This window comes from Symsagittifera roscoffensis, chromosome 4, assembly GCF_963678635.1.
Source record: "Symsagittifera roscoffensis chromosome 4, txSymRosc1.1, whole genome shotgun sequence".
In the NCBI taxonomy this organism is placed as follows: Eukaryota; Metazoa; Xenacoelomorpha; order Acoela; family Convolutidae; genus Symsagittifera; species Symsagittifera roscoffensis.
The window spans coordinates 45,817,790-45,845,545 of NC_087065.1; the positions used below are offsets into that span (position 1 = coordinate 45,817,790).

At 33.7% G+C, this 27,756-nt stretch overlaps 2 protein-coding genes across 4 annotated transcripts in view; one reads left to right on the forward strand and one right to left on the reverse strand.

The window, feature by feature from the left end:
- LOC134844305 (ATP-binding cassette sub-family C member 4-like) overlaps positions 1 to 27,756 on the reverse strand; it is a 463,247-nt gene that overhangs the window by 425,180 nt on the left and 10,311 nt on the right. The gene's annotated exons all lie outside the window — the stretch shown is intronic.
- LOC134844306 (potassium/sodium hyperpolarization-activated cyclic nucleotide-gated channel 1-like) overlaps positions 1 to 27,756 on the forward strand; it is a gene marked incomplete at its 3' end in the record, with an annotated part of 64,054 nt that overhangs the window by 5,589 nt on the left and 30,709 nt on the right. The window contains 4 exon segments of one of the 3 annotated variants that reach the window (XM_063860936.1): positions 6,239 to 6,344; positions 7,210 to 8,121; positions 24,776 to 25,206; positions 25,489 to 25,643. In XM_063860936.1, coding sequence (XP_063717006.1) covers positions 7,659 to 8,121; positions 24,776 to 25,206; positions 25,489 to 25,643 — 1,049 coding nt within the window. 3 annotated transcript variants of the gene reach the window in all.

Genomic DNA, 27,756 nt, shown 5'->3' on the forward strand with positions numbered 1-27,756 from the left:
CATTTGAGAGGCCGTCAGCGCTGAGCGTTCCAAGTGCTGTTTGTCATATCTGGTACAGCTACGACACTCCTCTGCCAAATTCACAATGTCCTTATTCATGTGTGGCCACCACAGATATTGCGCTGCTCCCAACATAGCTTCCTGTCCTGGGTGCCCTCGATGTATTCGTTTCAGGACAGCCGATTATTCACCAAGATGCAGTCGTCCTGAACTGCCATCTGTGACCACAACGGATTTGTATAAGGTCCCATCAATTCGAATCCTTGTTTGTCCCCTCTCTCTACCACTCGCCTGAGGCGGTCCATCCACATGTCTTCTGTGGTCAATTCTGCTAGTAAGTTTTTGTCGAACAGTTTTGCGGGGTTGTCCAGGGTCTCTACTTGTTGCTGCTTTTGCAGTCTCTCGCCCAGTCCCTTTGGCGGTTGAATTGAGCACACTTCCTCCTCACTCTCCGCCTCCTCTGTGGTTGTCAGGTCCACTTCTATTACATTCACCTCACTGAGTTTCCGTTCCGCCGATGCGATCGGTTTAGGCGATGTTGAACTCGATTCGTGTTCCAAGTTGTCGCTGACTTCTTGGGTATGAGCCACCAGTTCTCTATTTTCCTGAACATCGTTATCTCCGGCTATTAACTGCCAGAATGAGAGCAGTCTTTGATCCGCTATTCTTTGTTGGTCTGGTTCCAACGACGATTTTACTCGTTGTGCATGACGTGTTTCGCTGTCGGAGCTGTCCCTATTTTTTCGGCCCCCTCGTATTATTTTTCTCGTACGTTGAACTGTCTCTGTGATCTCCTCCTCTCCCGAGAGTTCGTTAGTGTTGGAAAGTGATCGGTTCCACTTTGGGTCCATTAGGCTTTCTTCGCGCTCCTCCTTCCGCCAATCTTGTGGTGAGCTCGACCACCAGTCGTATGATCTGTTTTCATTTCCTGACATCTCGATCCTTGAGTCTGTTTTTTCTCTTTTTCTCAGTACTGGTCGTTTTTTGATTTTGCAATTATTTAAGACTGACTGTTTGCTGGGTTGATTTGACGAAAGAGTGATTTGTTTTTGGTGAACTGTTGTGTTTAGCTGTTTTTGCAGTCGTGGAAACTGTTTTCTCTCGTTCCGGTCGAGCTTTGTTCGGTTTTGACCGTTTTGGTTGCTATAGCAACCATTACTTGATGACTGTTTCCTAGCATTCCTTCTAGAACATTCTACAACGTTTTCGTTCCGGTTGAGCGACCTTGATGCTTTAAGCCTACTGTTCCAGCAGTCGAACGCTTCATGAAAGGAGTTTATTGTCGCTACTACAAACTTTTCGTCTAATTCTGATTCGGGCCAGGGATCATTGAAAGGATCACGCGATAAATAATCAACTATGCCCATATCCCTCCCCGGAATGTGAACTATGTTGAACTGATATGGCAGTAACCGGTCAACCCACCGGGTTAAACGTGATTGGTAGGTCTTGTTCGATTGGTTAACATCCAATGCTGTTGTAAGCGCTTTGTGGTCAGTTGCGATGGTAAATGGTTTCCCCAGAAGGTAGTGTTTATATCTATCTACTGCCCAAACAACTGCCAATAACTCCAACTCATTTGTTGAATATTTTTTTTTCTTGGGCGTTTAAGTATCGGGATGCGAACGAAATTGGGACCCATAGCTCTTCATCATTTTGTTGTTCTAAAGTAGCCCCTAGCCCATCATGGCTAGCATCGCATTTAACTCGTGTTTCACTATTTGCATCGTAATAGTGTACTTTCGTAATATTTGCCACCGCCTCTTTTATAGCATTAAATACTACTGTGTCATCATCTCCCCATTCGAATTTTTTCACCGGGAGTTTCATGTTTTTTAATTTTTTCTTTTGATTTTCTTCTGTAAGAAGTGGTCTTAATCTCTCAGTCAGACTTGCTACGTTAGGTATAAATTTAGCTAAGTGATTTATGCTTCCCAAGAATGACCTTAGTTGCTTTAGAGATTTCGGCGTGTTCAAGTTTACTACCGCTTCCGTTTTAGTGATTTTTGGTCTAACCCCTTCTTCTGAGAGATGATGACCCAACCAATTCACTTCTTGTTTGAAAAATTCACATTTTGATAGTTTCAATGCCAAATTTTCCGCATCCAATTTCTTTAATACTGCTTCTATTAAGTTTGCATGTTCGATTTCACTTCCCTTTGACACAATAAGTATGTCATCCAGAAAACAGAACGTGTTTTTGGCGTGGTTGATGGTTCTATCCATGGCCTTTTGAAATTCAGCTGGCATATCTGCTAGACCATAGAACCCTGTCAAGAATCTGTAAGTTCCAGTTGCTTTTCCGCCAACAATGTTAAAATTGCATTGCCTAGCTGTATCAGCAGCCAATTTTAATTGACTGTACGAATATTTCAAATCTAACACCGAAAAATATAGCGTACCCTTTTTGTTTTCGGTAACAATCTGGCTTACCCCATCAATAAGTTCATCTACATTTGGCATTTGGTATTTGTTTTTGAACAATTGCCTATTGATTGGTTTTGCATCCATTGCCAATTTTATTGAGTCGTCCTTCTTTACTGTTATCACAATCGGGGCGATAAAGCAATCACTTGTACATTTATCAAGTTTTGTTATATGACCTTCTGTCAATAACTTCTCGATTTCTTTTTCGACTTTATCTTGTATGTGAATTGGGATTCTTCTCCCCTTTTCTTGAATCGGACATAGTGGGTATTTGAATTTTGAACTGACAATGTGATTTTTCGAAATGCCTTGTCTTTCAAATAAGTTTTTAAATTTAGTGAAAAAATTTTTTTTCCAACCTTCTGACTGCTCGCACATGAGCACGTCAAACCTGGTGAGTTCTTTTGGCGCTGGTCTTTGTGTAGTCACTATTCCCACTTGTCCTTGCAGGTCTAATCCCATGATGCATCTGGTTTTTCGTTCTGATACCAGAAAGGTTGCGCCCTTTACTTCCCAGCCCGCTGACCTCAGATTGGTTTTTAGGGCTCCCAGAATACTGATCGGTTGTTTATTGTAGTCCACAAATTTGGTTTGTAAGTTCAATTTATCGGACGGTATGAATCTCACTTTGTTTGATTTTTCCATAATTTCCTTTGTCGTGGCCCAGTTGAGAAATGAAACAGGACTTCCAGTGTCCACTGTTAATTGAATTATCTGATTATCTATTCGTACCATGGCTTTTAGTGATTTTACGCGATTCAATGTTGGATCGCGAATCGAATCTATTTTCTGAACTCGTACCACTTTTCCGTCTGTTTTGTTTCTCATTTCGTTGATTCGGTCTTTCACATATTTTGAAACTCGCTCATTTTCAGGTTGGTAGGTTTGTATCGACATAACTTCAAATTCACTACATGACCCAACACCTTCACTGATCTGATCGCATTCCTCTACCGATCCTTCCGATTCTTCCGCAACTTCACTTACTTGTTGGGATCTGCACATTTTAGCGAAATGATTGGGTTTGCCACAGTGTTTACAGGTTTTCCCCATCGCTGGACAATTTTTTAGGTGTCCCTGTTCAAACGTCCTTCCACATCTATTACATGGTTTTGTTTTCGTGTTTTGATTCTTGTTATTATTCTGTCTTTTATGCGTTTCTCTTCTATTTGGAGTTTTGGTTGTCCCCCCCAAATTTCGAACTGCCATTACAGGTTCCTGTTTTACCCTCACACCCGAGGTGTAATTGCTACTTGATCCCCCTGTAGCCGCAGCATTAGTCTTCTGAAACGCCATTGTGGTTAACTTGCTATGTTCGAATTTTATAGCCCTTTTTAAAACTTCCACCGGATCTAGAGTTTCGAATGTCAACGTGTGCTGCAATGTCATGTTTTTCATTTTCGAGATGAACAGGTCTCGCACTATTTCATTTTCCAATGCTCCCAGTTCTGATCGGGCTGCTTGAGCAGTTAACGCTGCGTGGAATGATTCTAGAGATTCTCCAGATTCTTGCATTCTCGTAAATAACTTGTATCTTTCGTATGTTACACATTTTACCTTTTGAAACGAGACTTCTGCCAAATCTGTTATTTCCCTGAACGTCATTTTCGATATTTCAACGTGCGGGTTCTTTTGTAGGAATCTCTTCTTTCCCTCTGTACCCAAAGATAAAAATAATCTTGACACCAGTTTCTTTTGTACTTCGTTGTAGAAGACATTGTGTCCGACTCGTGGGCCTCTTGTCTTTCTGTCTTCGTTCTCCAATACTACTCTATCCCTTGCTAGCTTATCTCTAAGAATCCTAGCGTTCCTCGCATCTTCGTTCTCCCCATCCCTGGGCGTTTCCGGGCGTGGTGGTGGTTCCTCTAATATGTCTTTTGGTTCTTCCAAAATAATCTCTGGGTTCACATTTTCTTTGACCGTAACCGCCATGAGAAATTGTTCGAACCAAAATTTAAATTGCCACGGAGGGTCTAGATTCGCTGATGCCCAAAATACCGGAATTCCCATATCCGTTCTGTTGTCTTGAGCTGCGAATCCTGCTGGCTGCGCCATGTGATATGCCTTGCGATATCGATTGCAAACAAGTTGTAATTCAATACTGTATTTTGGATATTGAATTTAGGTTTTCTGTTTCTTTTGTTTTGGTGTTGTACTGAGAGATAGATCATTGTTAAGAACTCTGATCCCTCGCTTAATCTCAGTGTCATCACTTACGTATGACCTTGAGCATACCATAAAATAATGATTGAGCACCAAAGGTTAGCTGTACTTACGTATATAAATACTGCTACTGCAGTAGCGGTATGACACTTTCGTATCGAAAGTCGGAACAATAAAAGTATTTGATAATAAGTCCAGATTATGCCTGTTTCAGTAAAAAGAGATGTCTGAGCTTCTGAGAAATATATCATATATTTGAAGTCTCAGAGTAAATTGTCTCTGAGTAAATCTAATTTTGCGTTTAACAGACTAAGCTTGAAAGCTCTGTGCTATTTTTTAAATGAATACTTGTAATTGAATATAAGTATTTTAAATTATATATAGGTAGAAATAAAAAGCTGAAAAAATATTCACAATGAATTACAATTGGTTAATTTTACCTTATAGTTGATATTTTTTTTATATAACAAACGAATTGTAAAAGAACTTTCATTGGCTAGAAGAGTTTTTTTCCTCCACTTTACATAAACTGAAGCTAAAATGATATTAAAACTGATCACTAACTTCTTTTACCGAGTGCGATGGTGCGTTTGCGCCAATGAAAAATGATTGTTATTTCAGTGGATCTCGTAGGTTTGTTTTTGGCGTTCTCTTTAGAGCTTGGGAAAATCATAGTACCGGTTGAACACTGCTTAGCACTTTGAAAGATTCGGCTGAAAGCATCACATTAATACAATTGTCGTTCCGACCAGCCCCTTAAAGGGGTACCGCGACAACTCGTTGCAAAAGACAACTCGTAAAAAGGTAACTAGCAAATTTTATCAAAAACGACAGTTGCGAAGTTTAAAAATTAGTTTCTAACTTAGGAATTTTGGTTTAAGGTCGACGGTGCGCGCGCTACGCTATAATCGGCTCTAAGTTTTATATAAAGTCCTACCCTCTGTTTGCAAACTCTCAACACGTTGGTGCGGCTGCGGCTGCGAGTATATTGCAAGTTGCCTTTTAACGCGAGCCTAGTTTTTTCGTGCAAGTTGTCTCCCCCCCAAGTTGTCTGACCCATTTGATTAGAATAAATACAGGCCGTAAGGGATATATCAATTGAAGGACGTGCTAATTGATTATTTGCTCTGGTGACAGTCTCTCAGCCTACTCCGAGATCAGCTAATTTATGCTACATTAGGCTCGAAAAGGCAGGAAGAGGAGCTTTTTTGGAATTTGACCGCGGGGATGATGGAGCTCTCAAAACCCATCGACTTTAATAAGGGAGTTAATTCGATCAGTATTGAGATGCACTGTTCTATATTGATTCGGGCTACACAAACTTGGGATGTTGTAGCTTCAAATTAGCCCTGTTTGGCAAGCACTCCTCGGAGACAAATTTTGTAAGCTTCAATACTAATTAGCATTTATTAAGAACAAACATATCTTTTTTAAAAAACAGGTTTTTATCCCAAAAATCCCTGATTTTTAATTTACTACATCCAATATTGCAGAAAATCTTACTTACTTTGTTTATTTTTAATGCAAAACAGTCGAATTGTCAATAATAAAAAGTCAATCAATAACTGATTTTCAAGCTTAGATTGATTCCTTTTTCATTAATTCTATTAATCTCTACAAACTATATTACACTAAAAAAAAGATTTTTGTTGAGACGAGACTCATCCTTTCAAAATTTAAATTCCTTCCTCAAATCTGACATTTACCAACTTAACAGCCTATCGTATTCCAGAGGCGACAGGATTTAACTTTGGGTACTCTCAAGTTCCTGAAAAAAAAAGAAACTAAATATTTTATCATCCTGTGCGAAATTGAAGTCATGCGTCATTGTACAGAATATTCAATCACTTTCCGAGCGAAAAAATTTTGGAGTTGTCAGGGTTTGACATTTGAGAACATATTTTTGTGTTTAGCAGACAACTCTTGAAGCGTCAGGCACATGTTCGAAGGTTCCTATGAAGCTCCCAAAACGTCTGTTTTATAACTCCATTTTTTCTGTTCAACGTTCATTACATCAAGTTTTGATCAAAACTAGCTGAAATTGTGATTTTTTTAGCATAAAAAGCTTGAGCTTCGATGATAATTATAAAATTGTCGTTAAAAAACACGGAGTAGTGTTTCGAAACTCATTAAAAACTAAGTTGGTTTTCATTTTACAGTTGGACTGCTTAAGAAAAATTTGAACCCAATTCATCCATATATTTTTAGTTCCGGCTAGGAAAGTGATCAAATATTAGTGCTGGATGCGTGATTTTTTCTCCAGACAAATTTTGCTTAACGAATTTTAGTTTCGACAAAGATTTCATGACAATCTACCCTATCCCATTCTACCCTATACTAATATAATTAATAATACAATCTACCCTTCGAACTATAAACATTTCAGTTGGTCAGAGATTACTGAGCTGACTATCTCGGGTTCAAGGCTAATTTTCGTAAAGAGCCCTAACCTCTACTGGCAAGCTCGCAACACGTTGGCTGGACTTCAGATAGATCACTATTTTGCTGTAATCATTCCGTCTTAAATTAGGCGCAGAGTAGAATGACATAGGTTAGAATAACATAAGGTAGAATGGCATAGGGAAGATTGTCCTGCTACTTCGACAAAATTTATTCTAGCACCGGAAAATCGAAGCGGGAGTTTCTTTTAACAGAAGCCATTTCGGCTTAGAAACTATTTTACTATGAATTGAGTCGGATCTTTGTTCAAAAATGTTGAGTTACTTTGAAAAAATGGCTTTGAACCAAAATCTAAATCAGACTTGCTTAAAGGCGACCGGAAGATTCACTGCTTAGCCATCATACGAGAATAATTGTTCTTTTAATGAAATATTCATCATATTGGTTTCATTTCCACTTACTTTTTTTTCTTGAGCAAATTCCACGCCAGTTTTCTATTTCACATCCTAAAAAACGGGGAGAGCTTAACTTCACTCTAATTTCATTACCATCCATCGAATTCACCCTTCGAAAAGTCGCCACTACGCAAATTCAATCTCTCCCCAACTTTTGTTCATTTCAAATCAGATTAACTCTTCCTGGCTTATCAAAAATTGAAAGTTTATAAAATGTCATTATTCAGACGTCATCAGTCGTTAAAAAGGTCGAAACCCTCAAAAAAGTTTCGGAAACAAACAGGATTAGGCTACAAGAACGGAGAAACAGGAATACTTTCACAAACTCCCAAAACACTACCAATTACAGACATGGCAGCTAAAGCCGACTGTAGCAGAAAACCGAAAACTTCAATCGCGAGTGGATTTTGGGATGTTTTTCCCAAAAAATTGAGCAAAACTGATCTAAACAACCATGCTTGTGACTGCCAAAATAAACTGCCTAAATTTGATGACTTTCAAGTTTCTCCCCGCCTTTTGAATAAATCCAACAACTTTCTGGGATCAAACTCGGCCAACAAAACATCGGACGTGCTTAGCAGTTCAGCTCACTCACTAGACAATTCATTCGGAAAAATTTCAACGGATTCTGCTGAAATATTATCTCCCAAACCACCCATAGCATTTTCTCATCACCGTAAGTAATTTATATTTCTATTGCCCGGTGCCCATTTCTACAGGTAGAGATTCTTACTTCTTTTTCTTTTTTTTAGGGTAAATGCTTTCATTGGTAGCAATTCAGTTAAAAGCAACGAGCATTGATAAATAGATTTCAGAACGTCAAAATTACTACATTACGGCTCATTATAACTACAATTTCTAGTTGAATTTGAGTCTTTTCAATTATTCCCTTTTCAATCTTTGTTTTCAGTAGACACTTTCCTCCTGAAAAACCCTCTGGCCTAAATTTGATAAGCTGCCAAAATGTTTTAATCAATTTTGACATTTTGAAAAGTTTGAAAACCACAAAGTTAGAAATGTTGAAAAAACGCTGTGAAGATACCGTTTGACTTTAGTTAGCTCTACAGTTTGATTGGCGCTAATTCAAAGTTTCGACATTATCAACTGATTCTGAATCAACTTTTCAGGTAAGCGGCTCTGTCAAATAAGACCTTTAGTGATTTTGTTGAAGAGATACACAATGTAGACTTATATAAAAAGAAGTAACGAAAGAACTTTGTATTCGGTGCTTTTTGATAACGTAGATGATATATTGAAGAACATAATTGCGGGGTATTTAGGTTAAAATGGAGTTTTAAGGTTTCACTTTGAATTTTTCATTTTAACTTCTACTGTTAAAAATAAAATGATAAGCTGAAAACAATCGCACTCAAACATTGAAGTTTTTCGTACACGTCAAAATTCGTACCACATTAAAAAAGTTTTAAAAAAATCCCTGTTGAGAAAAACAGTTTGAAATTTTTGATTTTTCGTCTTAACTCGAGCGATTAAGGCAAGCGAGCACGAGCAGTCTTATTTTGATTGCTTAAAAGCTTACAATAGCTTAATTTAAAACGTAAAAACTTAGTTTTACTCGAGTAACATTAGTTTACTTTGAGTATTTTAGCCCCTTTTTGGAATCAAAATTTTCAAAACGTCAAAAAACTGCAAAATTTGAGAAAAAATTTTCCTAAAGTTTTTTTCGATTTTTTCCTTTTCAAGCATTTTTTCTGCAAAACTGTTTTTCAATTTGATTATTTTACTATGACTGTCAAATACACCTAATCTTCAGTGTTTTGTTCAATTCTTTTTATCACACCACGCCGAAAAAAACCGACAATACTTTGAAAAATTTTGATGTATTTTTAAGATTATGGTCGGAACATTTTGTGCCACTTGCTCAGTAACCAGCTATCCTTGTTTTCAATTTATAATTAGAGCACAACTATTTTGAACTCTTTCAAATATCATGTATAAACCCAAAGAATATATTTTGTGCAATCGTGCAATTCGCTGTCTTGTATTGAGGTAGTTGACAGCAGATTCTGATGAGAGATTTTGCTTAGTATGTGCAAGTTTCTAGGAAAAACTTTGAAATGTTTCGCATGTTTTTTCTTCTTCGTGAAAAATTTTTTTTCTTAAAACGCTATTTGAAAGAACTTGCGTTTGATTTTTAAATTTTTTTAACGCATGTCTAATGTCGAGAGAAACCGTTTTTCAATTTTTTATTTTTTATTAATTTATTGCAGTATAGAGGTTTTATGCTTTCTTTTCAAATTATAACCCTTGCAACCCATTCAACATATTCAAACACAAAGTAGTGGATAAAAATCAGTATATTTACCGAAAACAATCTAGATACAAAACAGTGTAGATAAAGAAACAGTATACGCGCATTCAATAAAAAGAGAAAACAATATATCATAATGGATTTTTATTGTCAGTCTCCATAAGTTTCAAAAAAAAAGATTATAATCGATTAAAAAAGGATCATAATGTTACCATTTTTCGAAACAAAAAAACCCCATTTTAATCGATTATAATCGAATTTTTTGAAAAAATTATTTATGAATTTTTATTGAATTATAATCCATTTCAATCGATTATAATCAATTTTTATTCAAAAAACGTCATCGCTTCATTTCGTTTTGTTTTCTTTTGTTTTGTGTACTTTTCAGTTAGTTTCTTTTAATTTTCTTTTCTTTCTATTTTTTGCTGACTGTTCATTTTCTTACTGTTTACTGCAAGGACGGATTTAGGGGGAGGGGGGTGTGTTTGTCTTTTTTCAGGGACTCGACCCCCTACCTACCCAAAGGGTTCCCTTTTATACTGTTTTGAGATATCCATATTTGGTGACGGACCCTTTGGCCTTCCGCGCCAATGAAAACTAATTTTGAGGGGGGTTCAAAAGTTTTGCTGCGGTGCACAATCTTTGGCCAAAACAGGGTTTTTTAAGTGCTTTGGGAGAGCTCGGAAAATCAATTTGGTCGACCTAAAAAAAGGTCGATAAAGTTTTCGGAAATTTTTTTTTTCGAGAATCCGCCTTCACCCGTCGAGAAAATCTCATATCCGCCCCTGGCTTGCTGATTTATTACTTCATACTGATTTTTACTGTGTTTTTTTTTATGCAGAGTAGCTAAATTATAATCCATTATATTTCAATTTTCTTGTAAATTAATATTATGATAGAAAAAGGGATTATATTTTATTATAATAGATTAAAATAGATTATAAGAGATTGTAAGAGATTTTCGGAAAAATTATAATCAATTATAATTGATTATAATTGATTAAATTGTCACAAAAATATTTATCATTATTATGGATTATAAATCGTTTAAACATCTAAAATTGGCACTTATAAATAATTATAATTTTGCTAAAAGTACGATTATAATTATAATATAAACGATTATTTTCTCTTTACTGAGTGCCGGTATAGATACAAAATAGTTCTATTTGATCTCGATGGTCACTCTCACTTTTAACAACAATCGTCATTTCGAACTGTTCATAGCACTGTTTTTCAAAACCTTGACAAACGAAAGATTGATCTCCTAATTAAATTGCGATTTTTTTGCTTATAAAAGTATTAATTATTGAAACGATTTATCTTTTACTCAGGACCTCTGGCGTGTTTTTCAACAAATAATTTTAAAATTTGTTGACATTTGGTTTTTTTGCTGTTTGGTTTTGATTTCTTACTCTCAGTTCTAAGCAGTTGCGAATAGCAAATCAATTTACGCAACTCTTAAAGTACAAATGGCGTAAGAAACGCTTTTTTGGAAGTCAATTTTCAGAATTCATAAACGGAACAGAAAAAATAATTTTTGATCCATTTTTTTAATTTATCAAAAATTATCCAACAAAATTTTACTGCAATTTAATAAACTTCAACTTCGGAAACTGAAAAACGATCACAAAAGTCAATTTTTTGGTGTCCTTGAGTTGATTGATATTTTGCCTACTTTCTGCTAGCTATGTTATTTTTTTTTTTGGTTTTTCAAGACCCTGTACAGTTCTGTTTTGCGTAGGAATATTTTTTGCAGAGACAAGCTAATAAAACTCAGGTCTATTTTCATCTTGACCGGTTAGATGACATTTTACTATCAAAAACCAAAGGCATTGAGCAGTTGCAATGAAAGGATTGAAAAATTTGAAACTGTTTTAAAAAATAGAGGTCTACGTTTTTCTCTTAATGGGAGTTCTATGGATATATATTGATTGCATTCGAGTTTTTTCGTCAGTGTCTGTAAAAACAAAAAAAAGGGTATATAATGTGCTAAAAATGTATCATACTGCAATTTTTTATTAAAGCAATAAAAGGTATTTGTAGATCAATTATAATAATTTTTTTTCTTTTTTATAAATATCGATGAACAAACTCAATTGATTTCGATATTTTTTCTTTTTCCTTAAGATGGGGGTACGCATGCAAACTTCAACAGCAAAAAGTTGCTTGCACGTTTCAAAATAAAGTTATTCAACATAGTTTTTTGCTGCACAATTTGATTTTTGGTATGCAATTTGAATTATTCAATTTTTTCCTTCCATTTTATTTCTTAATATTTTTGAAAACTTTGGGGGAGGGGAATTAAAAACGGAGGTGGTTAAAGTTTGTTTCTTTGCCATTAATGTATATAATGTATATACTAAATTTGAGAGGAAACGCGTAAATGAAGACGTTTCGTAGAAACTTTTCATTGAGTGGCCAAAAATGGAATTTTGACCTGTTTTTGACAGGTTTGACAGAAAAAAAAACCAATCGAAAAATTTTTCTTGGCCGGGAAGGGGATTAAGAAACTGCAAAAAACGTTGGGGGTGGCTGAAATTTGCAATTCGTCTAAGTGTAGTTTTTGAAATCGAGTAATCCGTACACTCAGATCGTTTTGCAAAATTTTTGCATAACTTATATAATGAAAGCAGACATTCTTGCAAAACTTTGCACGAGACTAAATAAAAAAAAATCCAAGTCAATTATTTTTGAATGGACTATAAAAAATTTTGAATTTATTAAAACAATGGATTACTAACGATTAATTCTAATCTGTTGCCTCAGGGTGAAATGTGAATCGATCATGCTGCTAAAATTTTAGCCACCAAAAATCCAAACAAAAAAATTTTTTTTTCGCTTTTAGAAAAAGGTTGTCTTCAAATCGGTTTTCGAATTTTTTTTCTACTAGAAGAATGAATATCTGATAAAAAATCCGATTCGTTTTTAAAATTTTGATTTGCTTCAATTAACATTACCTATTACTGAAGCTTAATTTCAGTTCTTCGCAGAACATAAAAAATCAACAAAGAAAAATAGCGAAAAGTTGAAAAAATTCTTTTTTGATTAAGGTTTTCACTTTCTTGAGATATAAATGTTACGGGTTGTATAACTCTGTGTTTTGTTGTCAAGCTGACTAATTAACCTTTGGGGTTAAACCTCCTGGCTCGTTGACTTAAAAAAATGTTCTCATTCCCCCGTATTTTAGAGTCTTTCTTTTCTGATTTTATATACCTGATTCATCAGCCAAATTCACAAGATATGCTTTCTTGATAAACAAAAATAAGTTTCCATCCCTTCGAAATCATTCTAAAAGCTTGCGTTCCTTCAGAAATTGGGAAATAAATTTTGGGAGCAATTGATAGAATATCGACAAGATATTGCTCTTGTTTTAAATAAAGGAATTTGAATTTGTTTTTGTGAAATTTCTCGAAAAAATTTTTCTTCCTATGTTAAGGGGAAATTTTAACATAAGGTTATCTTTAATAATATTTGCATCAAATCTCCTAGAGTTTTTGTTCCGATTATTTTCGAAGAAAATGACGTACAGCTTGCGCTCGGGGTGGATTTTTTCTCCTGACAAATTTTAACATTTCGAAAATTGCTTTAATAAACTGCTGCTTGTTTTGCGTCCCGTGATGTACACTTTAAGAGAAATGTGGCAATTTTTTTCTCTTCGCCTACAAAAAATTAATGCCGAATAGTTTCAAACAAACACAAAGATATTGAACGTAAAAGTATTATGCATAATATAGTTTGCGAGTTGCGTAATAAAGTTTATCATGGAGAAGACTTTCTGCTGATTTTGGATTTACCCGTTCTCTTAGCTCATCTTTAAGACTGTAGCAGCAATCTGATTTTAAAAACAGGGAGCTCAAAACAACAATTTTTCGAATTTCAATGAAGATAGTGGCTTTTTAGTCTCTCGTGGCTGGTTGAAAAGCCTTTTAAACCCTTTTTCATGGTCTTACAGAACCAGACAAAGTAAACACTTTGTGAATTTTAACAATGAAAAGATATGAAATTACGCATGCTTATTTTAAAACCCCTATTTTGAGCGTTGGCATTTTGAGAATACTTATGCTAATTCATTCCTTTTTCTTCTATTGAAAGTCTTTAAAAGCTAAGCAAAGAGGGAAAGGTTTTTCTTAATTCGACAGCATTATTCGCTTGAGTTTTACCTATACCGTACAAGCGGATTAAAATTTTCAGTAAGACTTCAGAATTGGATTAGACGGTTTACAAATATAGTTTCTGGTCGATTTGCATTTTATATCACACTTTTTATAACATCTATAACGTTCTATTTCCTAGACGTTCTATTTTATAACGTCAATGAAATAAGTTTCAAATAAAAATCTGACTCATTTTTCTCTTAAATTTTCTCAGCTATCTGAAGTATGAACTGTTTTCCTTTTTGTTTGTACCTTACCTGCTATACTCCGAACCGATATTTGCTTCTTGAGGCAGGCATGTTCGTGCATTTTTTGGCTCTTTTCTGGACTGGTAAATGTTTCATGGCCCTATGAATCCATACCAAGTATAACAGTATGAAATTAAAACTTCTGTTGATTTTTGATTGAAAAGTAGAGCTTTTGGCGACACTTTGACGTCACTGCCCTTCCCTGGAATTTTTATCAAAGCTTCAACCCTTTCGATTGAGCTCCGTTTTAATTTTCTTTTCTTTCTATTTTTTGCTGACTGTTCATTTTCTTACTGTTTACTGCAAGGACGGATTTAGGGGGAGGGGGGTGTGTTTGTCTTTTTTCAGGGACTCGACCCCCTACCTACCCAAAGGGTTCCCTTTTATACTGTTTTGAGATATCCATATTTGGTGACGGACCCTTTGGCCTTCCGCGCCAATGAAAACTAATTTCGAGGGGGGTTCAAAAGTTTTGCTGCGGTGCACAATCTTTGGCCAAAACAGGGTTTTTTAAGTGCTTTGGGAGAGCTCGGAAAATCAATTTGGTCGACCTAAAAAAAGGTCGATAAAGTTTTTGGAATTTTTTTTTTCGAAAATCCGCCTTCACCCGTCGAGAAAATCTCATATCCGCCCCTGGCTTGCTGATTTATTACTTCATACTGATTTTTACTGTGTTTTTTATGCAGAGTAGCTAAATTATAATCCATTATATTTCGATTTTCTTGTAAATTGATATTATGATAGAAAAAGGGATTATAATTTATTATAATAGATTAAAATAGATTATAAGAGATTGTAAGAGATTTTCGGAAAAATTATAATCAATTATAATTGATTATAATTGATTAAATTGTCACAAAAATATTTATCATTATTATGGATTATAAATCGTTTAAACATCTAAAATTGGCGCTTAGAAATAATTATAATTTTGCTAAAAGTACGATTATAATTATAATATAAACGATTATTTTCTCTTTACTGAGTGCGGGTATAGATACAAAATAGTTCTATTTGATCTCGATGGTCACTCTCACTTTTAACAACAATCGTCATTTCGAACTGTTCATAGCACTGTTTTTCAAAACCTTGACAAACGAAAGACTGATCTCCTAATTAAATTGCGATTTTTTTGCTTATAAAAGTATTAATTATTGAAACGATTTATTTTTTACTCAGGACCTCTGGCGTTTTTTTCAACAAATAATTTTAAAATTTGTTGACAATTGGTTTTTTTGCTGTTTGGTTTTGATTTCTTACTCTCAGTTCTAAGCAGTTGCGAATAGCAAATCAATTTACGCAACTCTTAAAGTACAAATGGCGTAAGAAACGCTTTTTTGGAAGTCAATTTTCAGAATTCATAAAAGGAACAGAAAAAATAATTTTTGATCCATTTTTTTAATTTATCAAAAATTATCCAACAAAATTTTACCGCAATTTAATAAACTTCAACTTCGGAAACTGAAAAATGATCACAAAAGTCAATTTTTTGGTGTCCTTGAGTTGATTGATATTTTGCCTACTTTCTGCTAGCTATGTTATTTTTTTTTTGGTTTTTCAAGACCCTGTACAGTTCTGTTTTGCGTAGGAATATTTTTTGCACAGACAAGCTAATAAAACTCAGGTCTGTTTTCATCTTGACCGGTTAGATGACATTTTACTATCAAAAACCAAAGGCATTGAGCAGTTGCAATGAAAGGATTGAAAAATTTGAAACTGTTTTAAAAAATAGAGGTCTACGTTTTTCTCTTAATGGGAGTTCTATGGATATATATTGATTGCATTCGAGTTTTTTCGTCAGTGTCTGTAAAAACAAAAAAAATTAGTATATAATGTGCTAAAAATGTATCATACTGCAATTTTTTATTAAAGCAATAAAAGGTATTTGTAGATCAATTATAATAATTTTTTTTCTTTTTTATAAATATCGATGAACAAACTCAATTGATTTCGATATTTTTTCTTTTTCCTTAAGATGGGGGTACGCATGCAAACTTCAACAGCAAAAAGTTGCTTGCACGTTTCAAAATAAAGTTATTCAACATAGTTTTTTGCTGCACAATTTGATTTTTGGTATGCATTTTGAATTATTCAATTTTTTCCTTCCATTTTATTTCTTAATATTTTTGAAAACTTTGGGGGAGGGGAATTAAAAACGGAGGTGGTTAAAGTTTTTTTCTTTGCTATTAATGTATGTAATGTATATACTAAATTTGAGAGGAAACGCGTAAATGAAGACGTTTCGTAGAAACTTTTCATTGAGTGGCCAAAAATGGAATTTTGACCTGTTTTTGACAGGTTTGACAGAAAAAAAAACCAATCGAAAAATTTTTCTTGGTCGGGAAGGGGATTAAGAAACTGCAAAAAACGTTGGGGGTGGCTGAAATTTGCAATTCGTCTAAGTGTAGTTTTTGAAATCGAGTAATCCGTACACTCAGATCGTTTTGCAAAATTTTTGCATAACTTATATAATGAAAGCAGACATTCTTGCAAAACTTTGCACGAGACGAAATAAAAAAAAATCCAAGTCAATTATTTTTGAATGGACTATAACGAATTTTGAATTTATTAAAACAATGGATTACTAACGATTAATTCTAATCTGTTGCCTCAGGGTGAAATGTGAATCGATCATGCTGCTAAAATTTTAGCCACCAAAAGTCTAAACAAAAAGATTTTTTTTTTCGCTTTTAGAAAAAGGTTGTCTTCAAATCGGTTTTCTAATTTTTTTTCTACTAGAAGAATAAATATCTGATAAAAAATCCGATTCGTTTTTAAAATTTTGATTTGCTTCAATTAACATTACCTATTACTGAAGCTTAATTTCAGTTCTTCGGAGAACATAAAAAATCAACAAAGAAAAATAGCGAAAAGTTGAAAAAATTCTTTTTTGATTAAGGTTTTCACTTTCTTGAGATATAAATGTTACGGGTTGTATAACTCTGTGTTTTGTTGTCAAGCTGACTAATTAACCTTTGGGGTTAAACCTCCTGGCTCGTTGACTTAAAAAAAAGTTCTCATTCCCCCGTATTTTAGAGTCTTTCTTTTCTGATTTTATATACCTGATTCATCAGCCAAATTCACAAGATATGCTTTCTTGATAAACAAAAATAAGTTTCCATCCTTTCGAAATCATTCTAAAAGCTTGCGTTCCTTCAGAAATTGGGAAATAAATTTTGGGAGCAATTGATAGAATATCGACAAGATATTGCTCTTGTTTTAAATAAAGGAATTTGAATTTGTTTTTGTGAAATTTCTCGAAAAAATTTTTCTTCCTATGTTAAGGGGAAATATTAACATAAGGTTATCTTTAATAATATTTGCATCAAATCTCCTAGAGTTTTTGTTCCGATTATTTTCGAAGAAAATGACGTACAGCTTGCGCTCGGGGTGGATTTTTTCTCCTGACAAATTTTAACATTTCGAAAATTGCTTTAATAAACTGCTGCTTGTTTTGCGTCCCGTGACGTACACTTTAAGAGAAATGTGGCAATTTTTTTCTCTTCGCCTACAAAAAATTAATGCCGAATAGTTTCAAACAAACACAAAGATATTGAACGTAAAAGTATTATGCATAATATAGTTTGCGAGTTGCGTAATAAAGATTATCATGGAGAAGACTTTCTGCTGATTTTGGATTTACCCGTTCTCTTAGCTCATCTTTAAGACTGTAGCAGCAATCTGATTTTAAAAACAGGGAGCTCAAAACAACAATTTTTCGAATTTCAATGAAGATAGTGGCTTTTTAGTCTCTCGTGGCTGGTTGAAAAGCCTTTTAAACCCTTTTTCATGGTCTTACAGAACCAGACAAAGTAAACACTTTGTGAATTTTAACAATGAAAAGATATGAAATTACGGGTGCTTATTTTAAAACCCCTATTTTGAGCGTTGGCATTTTGAGAATACTTATGCTAATTCATTCCTTTTTCTTCTATTGAAAGTCTTTAAAAGCTAAGCAAAGAGGGAAAGGTTTTTCTTAATTCGACAGCATTATTCGCTTGAGTTTTACCTATACCGTACAAGCGGATTAAAATTTCCAGTGAGACTTCAGAATTGGATTAAACCGTTTACAAATATAGTTTCTGGTCGATTTGCATTTTATATCACACTTTTTATAACATCTTTAACGTTCTATTTCCTAGACGTTCTATTTTATAACGTCTATGAAATAAGTTTCAAATAAAAATCTGACTTATTTTTCTCTTAAATTTTCTCAGCTATCTGAAGTATGAACTGTTTTCCTTTTTGTTGGTACCTTACCTGCTATACTCCGAACCGATATTTGCTTCTTGAGGCAAGCATGTTCGTGCATTTTTTGGCTCTTTTCTGGACTGGTAAATGTTTCATGGCCCTATGAATCCATACCAAGTATAACAGTATGAAATTAAAACTTCTGTTGATTTTTGATTGAAAAGTAGAGCTTTTGGCGACACTTTGACGTCACTGCCCTTCCCTGGAATTTTGATCAAAGCTTCAACCCTTTCGATTGAGCTCCGTTTTAATTTTCTTTTCTTTCTATTTTTTGCTGACTGTTCATTTTCTTACTGTTTACTGCAAGGACGGATTTAGGGGGAGGGGGGTGTGTTTGTCTTTTTCAGGGACTCGACCCCCTACCTACCCAAAGGGTTCCCTTTTATACTGTTTTGAGATATCCATATTTGGTGACGGACCCTTTGGCCTTCCGCGCCAATGAAAACTAATTTTGAGGGGGGTTCAAAAGTTTTGCTGCGGTGCACAATCTTTGGCCAAAACAGGGTTTTTTAAGTGCTTTGGGAGAGCTCGGAAAATCAATTTGGTCGACCTAAAAAAAGGTCGATAAAGTTTTTGGAATTTTTTTTTTCGAAAATCCGCCTTCACCCGTCGAGAAAATCTCTTATCCGCCCCTGGCTTGCTGATTTATTACTTCATACTGATTTTTACTGTGTTTTTTATGCAGAGTAGCTAAATTATAATCCATTATATTTCAATTTTCTTGTAAATTAAAATTATGATAGAAAAAGGGATTATAATTTATTATAATAGATTAAAATAGATTATAAGAGATTGTAAGAGATTTTCGGAAAAATTATAATCAATTATAATTGATTATAATTGATTAAATTGTCACAAAAATATTTATCATTATTATGGATTATAAATCGTTTAATCATCTAAAATTGGCGCTTATAAATAATTATAATTTTGCTAAAAGTACGATTATAATTATAATATAAACGATTATTTTCTCTTTACTGAGTGCGGGTATAGATACAAAATAGTTCTATTTGATCTCGATGGTCACTCTCACTTTTAACAACAATCGTCATTTCGAACTGTTCATAGCACTGTTTTTCAAAACCTTGACAAACGAAAGACTGATCTCCTAATTAAATTGCGATTTTTTTGCTTATAAAAGTATTAATTATTGAAACGATTTATTTTTTACTCAGGACCTCTGGCGTTTTTTTCAACAAATAATTTTAAAATTTGTTGACAATTGGTTTTTTTGCTGTTTGGTTTTGATTTCTTACTCTCAGTTCTAAGCAGTTGCGAATAGCAAATCAATTTACGCAACTCTTAAAGTACGAATGGCGTAAGAAACGCTTTTTTGGAAGTCAATTTTCAGAATTCATAAACGGAACAGAAAAAATAATTTTTGATCCATTTTTTTAATTTATCAAAAATTATCCAACAAAATTTTACCGCAATTTAATAAACTTCAACTTCGGAAACTGAAAAATGATCACAAAAGTCAATTTTTTGATGTCCTTGAGTTGATTGATATTTTGCCTACTTTCTGCTAGCTATGTTATTTTTTTTTTTGGTTTTTCAAGACCCTGTTCAGTTCTGTTTTGCGTAGGAATATTTTTTGCACAGACAAGCTAATAAAACTCAGGTCTGTTTTCATCTTGACCGGTTAGATGACATTTTACTATCAAAAACCAAAGGCATTGAGCAGTTGCAATGAAAGGATTGAAAAATTTGAAACTGTTTTAAAAAATAGAGGTCTACGTTTTTCTCTTAATGGGAGTTCTATGGATATATATTGATTGCATTCGAGTTTTTTCGTCAGTGTCTGTAAAAACAAAAAAAATTAGTACATAATGTGCTAAAAATGTATCATACTGCAATTTTTTATTAAAGCAATAAAAGGTATTTGTAGATCAATTATAATAATTTTTTTTCTTTTTTATAAATATCGATGAACAAACTCAATTGATTTCGATATTTTTTCTTTTTCCTTAAGATGGGGGTACGCATGCAAACTTCAACAGCAAAAAGTTGCTTGCACGTTTCAAAATAAAGTTATTCAACATAGTTTTTTGCTGCACAATTTGATTTTTGGTATGCATTTTGAATTATTCAATTTTTTCCTTCCATTTTATTTCTTAATATTTTTGAAAACTTTGGGGGAGGGGAATTAAAAACGGAGGTGGTTAAAGTTTGTTTCTTTGCTATTAATGTATGTAATGTATATACTAAATTTGAGAGGAAACGCGTAAATGAAGACGTTTCGTAGAAACTTTTCATTGAGTGGCCAAAAATGGAATTTTGACCTGTTTTTGACAGGTTTGACAGAAAAAAAAACCAATCGAAAAATTTTTCTTGGTCGGGAAGGGGATTAAGAAACTGCAAAAAACGTTGGGGGTGGCTGAAATTTGCAATTCGTCTAAGTGTAGTTTTTGAAATCGAGTAATCCGTACACTCAGATCGTTTTGCAAAATTTTTGCATAACTTATATAATGAAAGCAGACATTCTTGCAAAACTTTGCACGAGACGAAATAAAAAAAAATCCAAGTCAATTATTTTTGAATGGACTATAAAAAATTTTGAATTTATTAAAACAATGGATTACTAACGATTAATTCTAATCTGTTGCCTCAGGGTGAAATGTGAATCGATCATGCTGCTAAAATTTTAGCCACCAAAAATCCAAACAAAAAAATTTTTTTTTTCGCTTTTAGAAAAAGGTTGTCTTCAAATCGGTTTTCGAATTTTTTTTCTACTAGAAGAATGAATATCTGATAAAAAATCCGATTCGTTTTTAAAATTTTGATTTGCTTCAATTAACATTACCTATTACTGAAGCTTAATTTCAGTTCTTCGGAGAACATAAAAAATCAACAAAGAAAATAGCGAAAAGTTGAAAAAATTCTTTTTTGATTAAGGTTTTCACTTTCTTGAGATATAAATGTTACGGGTTGTATAACTCTGTGTTTTGTTGTCAAGCTGACTAATTAACCTTTGGGGTTAAACCTCCTGGCTCGTTGACTTAAAAAAATGTTCTCATTCCCCCGTATTTTAGAGTCTTTCTTTTCTGATTTTATATACCTGATTCATCAGCCAAATTCACAAGATATGCTTTCTTGATAAACAAAAATAAGTTTCCATCCCTTCGAAATCATTCTAAAAGCTTGCGTTCCTTCAGAAATTGGGAAATAAATTTTGGGAGCAATTGATAGAATATCGACAAGATATTGCTCTTGGTTTAAATAAAGGAATTTGAATTTGTTTTTGTGAAATTTCTCGAAAAAATTTTTCTTCCTATGTTAAGGGGAAATATTAACATAAGGTTATCTTTAATAATATTTGCATCAAATCTCCTAGAGTTTTTGTTCCGATTATTTTCGAAGAAAATGACGTACAGCTTGCGCTCGGGGTGGATTTTTTCTCCTGACAAATTTTAACATTTCGAAAATTGCTTTAATAAACTGCTGCTTGTTTTGCGTCCCGTGACGTACACTTTAAGAGAAATGTGGCAATTTTTTTCTCTTCGCCTACAAAAAATTAATGCCGAATAGTTTCAAACAAACACAAAGATATTGAACGTAAAAGTATTATGCATAATATAGTTTGCGAGTTGCGTAATAAAGATTATCATGGAGAAGACTTTCTGCTGATTTTGGATTTACCCGTTCTCTTAGCTCATCTTTAAGACTGTAGCAGCAATCTGATTTTAAAAACAGGGCGCTCAAAACAACAATTTTTCAAATTTCAGTGAAGATAGTGGCTTTTTAGTCTCTCTTGGCTGGTTGAAAAGCCTTTTAAACCCTTTTTCAAGGTCTTATAGAACCAAACAAAGCAAACACTTTGTGAATTTTAACAATGAAAAGATATGAAATTACGGGTGCTTATTTTAAAACCCCTATTTGAGCGTTGGCATTTTGAGAATACTTATGCTAATTCATTCCTTTTTCTTCTGTTGAAAGTCTTTAAAAGCTAAGCAAATAGGGAAAGGTTTTTCTTAATTCGACAGCATTATTCGCTTGAGTTTTCCCTATACCGTAAAAGCGGATTAAAATTTCCAGTGTGACTTCAGAATTGGATTAAACGGTTTACAAATATAGTTTCTGGTCGATTTGCATATTATATCACACTTTTTATAACATCTATAACGTTCTATTTCCTAGACGTTCTTTTTTATAACGTCTATGAAATAAGTTTCAAATAGAAACCTGACTTATTTTTCTCTTAAATTTTCTCAGCTATCTGAAGAATACACTGTTTTCCTTTTTGTTGGTACCTTACCTGCTATACTCCGAACCGATATTGGCTTCTTGAGCTAGGCATGTTCGTGCATTTTTTGGCTCTTTTCTGGACTGGTAAATGTTTCATGGCCCTATGAATCCATACCAAGTATAACAGTATGAATTTAAAACTTCTGTTGATTTTTGATTGAAAAGTAGAGCTTTTGGCGACACTTTGACGTCACTGCCCTTCCCTGGAATTTTTATCAAAGCTTCAACCCTTTCGATTCAACTCCATTTTAACTCATTCAGGTTTTATAACCAGCCTCGTGTCTTATAACCAGTGGAAAACACCCTTAAAAAACAACTAGCTAAAATGGTATGTAAGTTAAAGACACCTCTAATCAGCTATTGATCAGTGCCAGAAAAAATACTCCCAAATTGTTTTTGAGTACGCAATTTTTTTACTACCCTGCTCTCTAGTATTTTTTCAAACTTTTTAGCGTTTAAAAGCAGTGTATCTTTATGACACTAAGTATAAAAATTTTCCTCCTAGTGTTCATAAATAAGATAGTTAAGCGTGAATAAATTTTGAACCTATACTTTACTACCAAGCTCCTTTCTCCGCCTTTATGTGAGGGGGAGGGGCTACTTACTAGACCTCTTTGAATTCGAATTCGATTCCTTGTTTTTAATTGAGACGAGTTCTTGTGATCTTTGTACAAGTCCTTCAGATTTATCATTTTTAACCTGATTACTGCCTAATCCGCTTCGAAAATCTGTCAGAACAATATCACTTCAATGTAACTTCGATCGATTGTATGGATCTTCCCCTGAAGTACTTCTTACAACGTCAAACTTCAGTTATATGTAGTCTTATGACCCTTATCAACGGTATGGCGACAATTCGACGCAGGTGATTTTTTGGAGCAAGCAACATTTCGTCGCAAAGCATTTTAATCAGAGGTCAATGGAGATGTGTACCGACAAAAAGATTTGCAATCGGTTTTATAGAGATAATGTAGAAAATGTCTAAAAAAGCATCTATTATTTTTGATTTAAAATCGATCTAGTTTGATGCCAATAGTAATCAAAACAATCAGTTTCAATCTATTCTAAATTCATAATTTGCACAATTTTCTATCTGCGCGGATTTATACATTTTATAAACTTTTAGATCAAGTTTTTGAAAAAAATGTATACAGATTTTGTAGAGTTATGGTTTTAGTTCAAAAAATTGATAAAATGCGGCACTCAAAAGTATAATTTATGCTTTTTAGATGACATTTCACTCTGATATTTGACCGCAAGGAAATAAGTCACTAAAAATGGGAAAATCTAATTGCATAATTGTAGCTCCTTTAATTTAACCTGGTTTCTTTTTTTGCGTGGGTTTAGTATATTGCTAGAAAATTAATGAAACAAATTTTAAGATTGAACTTTATACTTTTTTTATTGTGGAAGCTTTTAGGAATGAAAAATTTTGAAAAAATCCCCCTGAATTTTATGATTTGTGGTAAAGTACTAGCCTCACGTGATTGTAACTCACTGAAACTGCAACACGGTGACGCAATTGCTAACTGATTACGAAACTTTATGATTTGAGTCAATTTTCAAAGGCAATAAATTTTTCTTTATTTAATCTAACCGTAAAAATGCGTTCAAAACCAATGTTAATTGTTTCTTTTAAACAAATGGGCTAATAAATTTTTTTTTTTTCACTTATTTTGCATAAAATCAAGTTAAACCGAATTCAAACTCAAGTTTTTCCGGTGAAACGTTTCATTTCGCATCCCACACCTGCTAAGGCATGGCTGTTTAGTTGCTGCTCCTTCCTGAGTAAAAAAAAATTATAGTTAATTTTTTAGTTATTGTGCTATAGTGCTCTCTTATACTTGCTCTTGAAATGCTACAAACGTTTGCCTGATTCAACATTCAAATATGGCTATCTGGCGTTATCTTAAGCCCAGCGCCAGTAACCATCGCTGGGTTTTAAACCCGCTCAGAAAAATTGAATGTAATTTTATTCCAGTTATATGAAATTGTTATAAACGTATTTAAATTAATCCCATGAGTACCTTCAGATATTCATTTGTCAAAAAAATGAAAAAATTGGTTTTTGCAAACTTGACACATATTAGTTAGTTAAGTTTTAATTGGTATTTTGAATGATTTACTTTGTTTAATTTACTTTTCTTGACATGACAGGTAAATGCGAGGCAGAAATATCGTCGTGTTCATTTTCGGCCGACTCTTTAATAACAAATAACCAATCGGGCCGAAAAGTACAAGCAGCGATTGATTCTGACATTCCAGAAAAGCATCAAAAAAATACAAAACTGAAGTTGAACTCAATCAATGAAGCAGAATCGTCCAATTTAGCCAGAAAGCTAGAAATTGAAAACGATTTATCATTCCATGAAGCTGAAGTATCCGCTTTTGGTTCAATTAACGGCGATTTGTTTCCTGGGAAAACGTACACATCTGAGTTTATGCTACTGGATTCTGCAATGGAACATCACTCGGTAGGCGACAGTCTTTGCGACAACAATCTCAGTTTCTCCAGTGGAGGCAAACTAAGCTCGAACAACTTGAGAATGCCGTCAGGTGGATCATGTGCGTCCATCGGTTTCCACAAGGTATAACAAATCATCACGTTTGTTTACAACACTCTTTATAAGGAAATTTCCCCATAACATCAAAAAGTTACAAAGTTTTAGGAAAATATAGATAAAATCCAAAAAATTTTAAAACAAAGATTCAAATTAGTGTTTTTAATAATTCAGCAACAAAAACCAAATTTCTAGGAATCACTGTGTTACTTATTCTTACTTGTTTGATAAAAACTACAATAACAATTTATTAGGTTAAAATATTGCAATATCCAAGTTTTTAAAAGTAACAGTTTCATCCGTGTTCAGGTGTGGGACTGGTTTCGCAATTTTGCCTTGACGGCCATTCATCCGACTAACAACAAGTTCGCCATGAAGGTGTTTGGCAGCAGGAAGGCACTTCAGAAGGAGCGGGTCAGGTGTATGGAGAACCCCTGGATCATACACCCGTACAGTCTTTTCAGGTTCGAGAAAGACAAAAGTTCACCAATAACCATTTTTTTAGAAGTCCTTGTCAATCTTCTTACAGTTCCAGTCATCTGGAAATCTTGCCACGATCTTGAAGATTTATCAAAGATTATAAAATTTCCTGGTTTTCACAAGGTACTCATTTGACCAGATAACATCAAAATTTCATCAGAAATGTGTTGAATTGACTTTGCAGCTAAATAAGGGAGTTAATATTTTAGTCAGATTATGGAAAAAATCGAACATATTTCAAAATTTTGAAAGCTTCTGCAAGATCTCTATAGAATAACCCAAAACTAAAATAAAGTTCTGAATTTATCTTTTTGCCAAAACCAAGTCATCGGAAAAAAACTTGAATGAGGACGACAGAAACACATGTAATTAGGCGCGGATCTAGGAGTTTCTCGAGGGCGGGGGGGGGGGCGAATTTTCAAAAAAAAAAACTTGAAAATTTTGACGACCCTTTTTTTTAGGTCAGCCCAATTGAATTTCTGAGTTCTCCTAAATCACTATGACAAATTTGACAAGATTTTCTGCGCCGCAGGTAATTTTGTGAAAAAAAAAAACAGGCCAAAAAGGCGTTTTTAAGCACTGTATGGAAAATTTTGACAAACAAAGTATCTCTCTTAAAGCAAATGTGATAATTTGTTTTGAGTTTTGCAGCATATTGCCGGTTAACCGAACTTTCTCGAATTGTGGCTAAAAATACTTATTCAAGATTTGAAAAATTTAGTAGAGAATATCAAAATTTATTACAAAAGGATATTATCTTGTCAAAAAATGAAAGCGAGGATGAGATGATAAAAAATCTTCCAATAAACGAACAATTTTTGGTTAACGTTAACGTTTGATTCAACAGAATTTCACGCATACTAATGAGCAGAATTTTTGTAAGAATTTAAGATGTTGCATAAGCTATGACCACAAAATTGCTTCAAAGTTAGTATATTTTGTTGCAAAAGGTGCTTGTAGAAAGTTTGTACGGTCAGTCAAAAATGGATTTCTCAAAATAGTACAAAGAAGGTGGTCGAAACAAAGAACACTCATATATATACTGCGTGACATTGAAAACGAAAAATTAAGAGTTTTGCTATTTTTGCTCAGAATAAGAATATTTGAAGTCATAAATTGGGATACCATTCAAATTGTTCAACTTGAGGATAATATATCTTTGTTTTTGCAGATATAGCTTTGCCTTTAAAAAGACTTAAAATAATGAACCTTCTTATTGTTATCTTTATCGCTAACTCATGATTGTTGCGATAAAAAACAGATCATAACAGGTTTGGAAAATAGCAGAATTGTTCGATTCAAAGTTTCTTGAAAAGGAGGATTTGAACAAAGAAGATTCAGCTTGATGTTTTGGTGTTATTTTAGAGACAAATTGTATTTTTCATGAGAATTAAACAAGGATCTAGGCAAACGAAATTAGATTATTTCTCATCTTGCGGAATATTTTGTCGTTTCTGACGCTCTACTTTTTTCAAAATCTTTACTTATGTCCCAGTTTAGTTGAGGCGGGAAATTTTTCTTTAATATACCTTGAAAATTATCATTTGTTTGAGTCGTTAAAAAAACTGAGGCTTAAGAAATTGCTCCATGAAAAAAAACATTGATAGATTTTGTGATCTGCATTTAAAAACTAAAAATTTTACCTGCAGATTTCTTCATAAAGCTATTTTGTCTAATGAGTTTTCTCATCAGATGGAAACCATCAGAAAGTTTTGATATCTATCAAAAATACTAAAAAAAAAATCTGGTACTAGAAGAGATACGAAAATTACTCTTCATAGCTTCTGAATGCTATAATGTTGATCCCGATATGGAATGGACTATCTCAAAACTTGAGGAAGCTTCAAAAAGTCAAGGTATATAGTTTAAATTATTGAACAATTTTTCCGCTTACTTGAAAAAGTGTCAGTATACAAACCTTTTGGTGGTTCTGAATCATTTGGTTATACCCGTTTTTTGTTTTACGTTATAGTTTATTTGGCTGAGAAGCAAGCCTGGGATGCTTATTTTTCAAAGGTGTTGATTTGTGTTTTTTTTTGCAAACATGCTTTCGTTAATTTCTTAGATGGGATGAAAATTTTACATGTTTACGAAAAA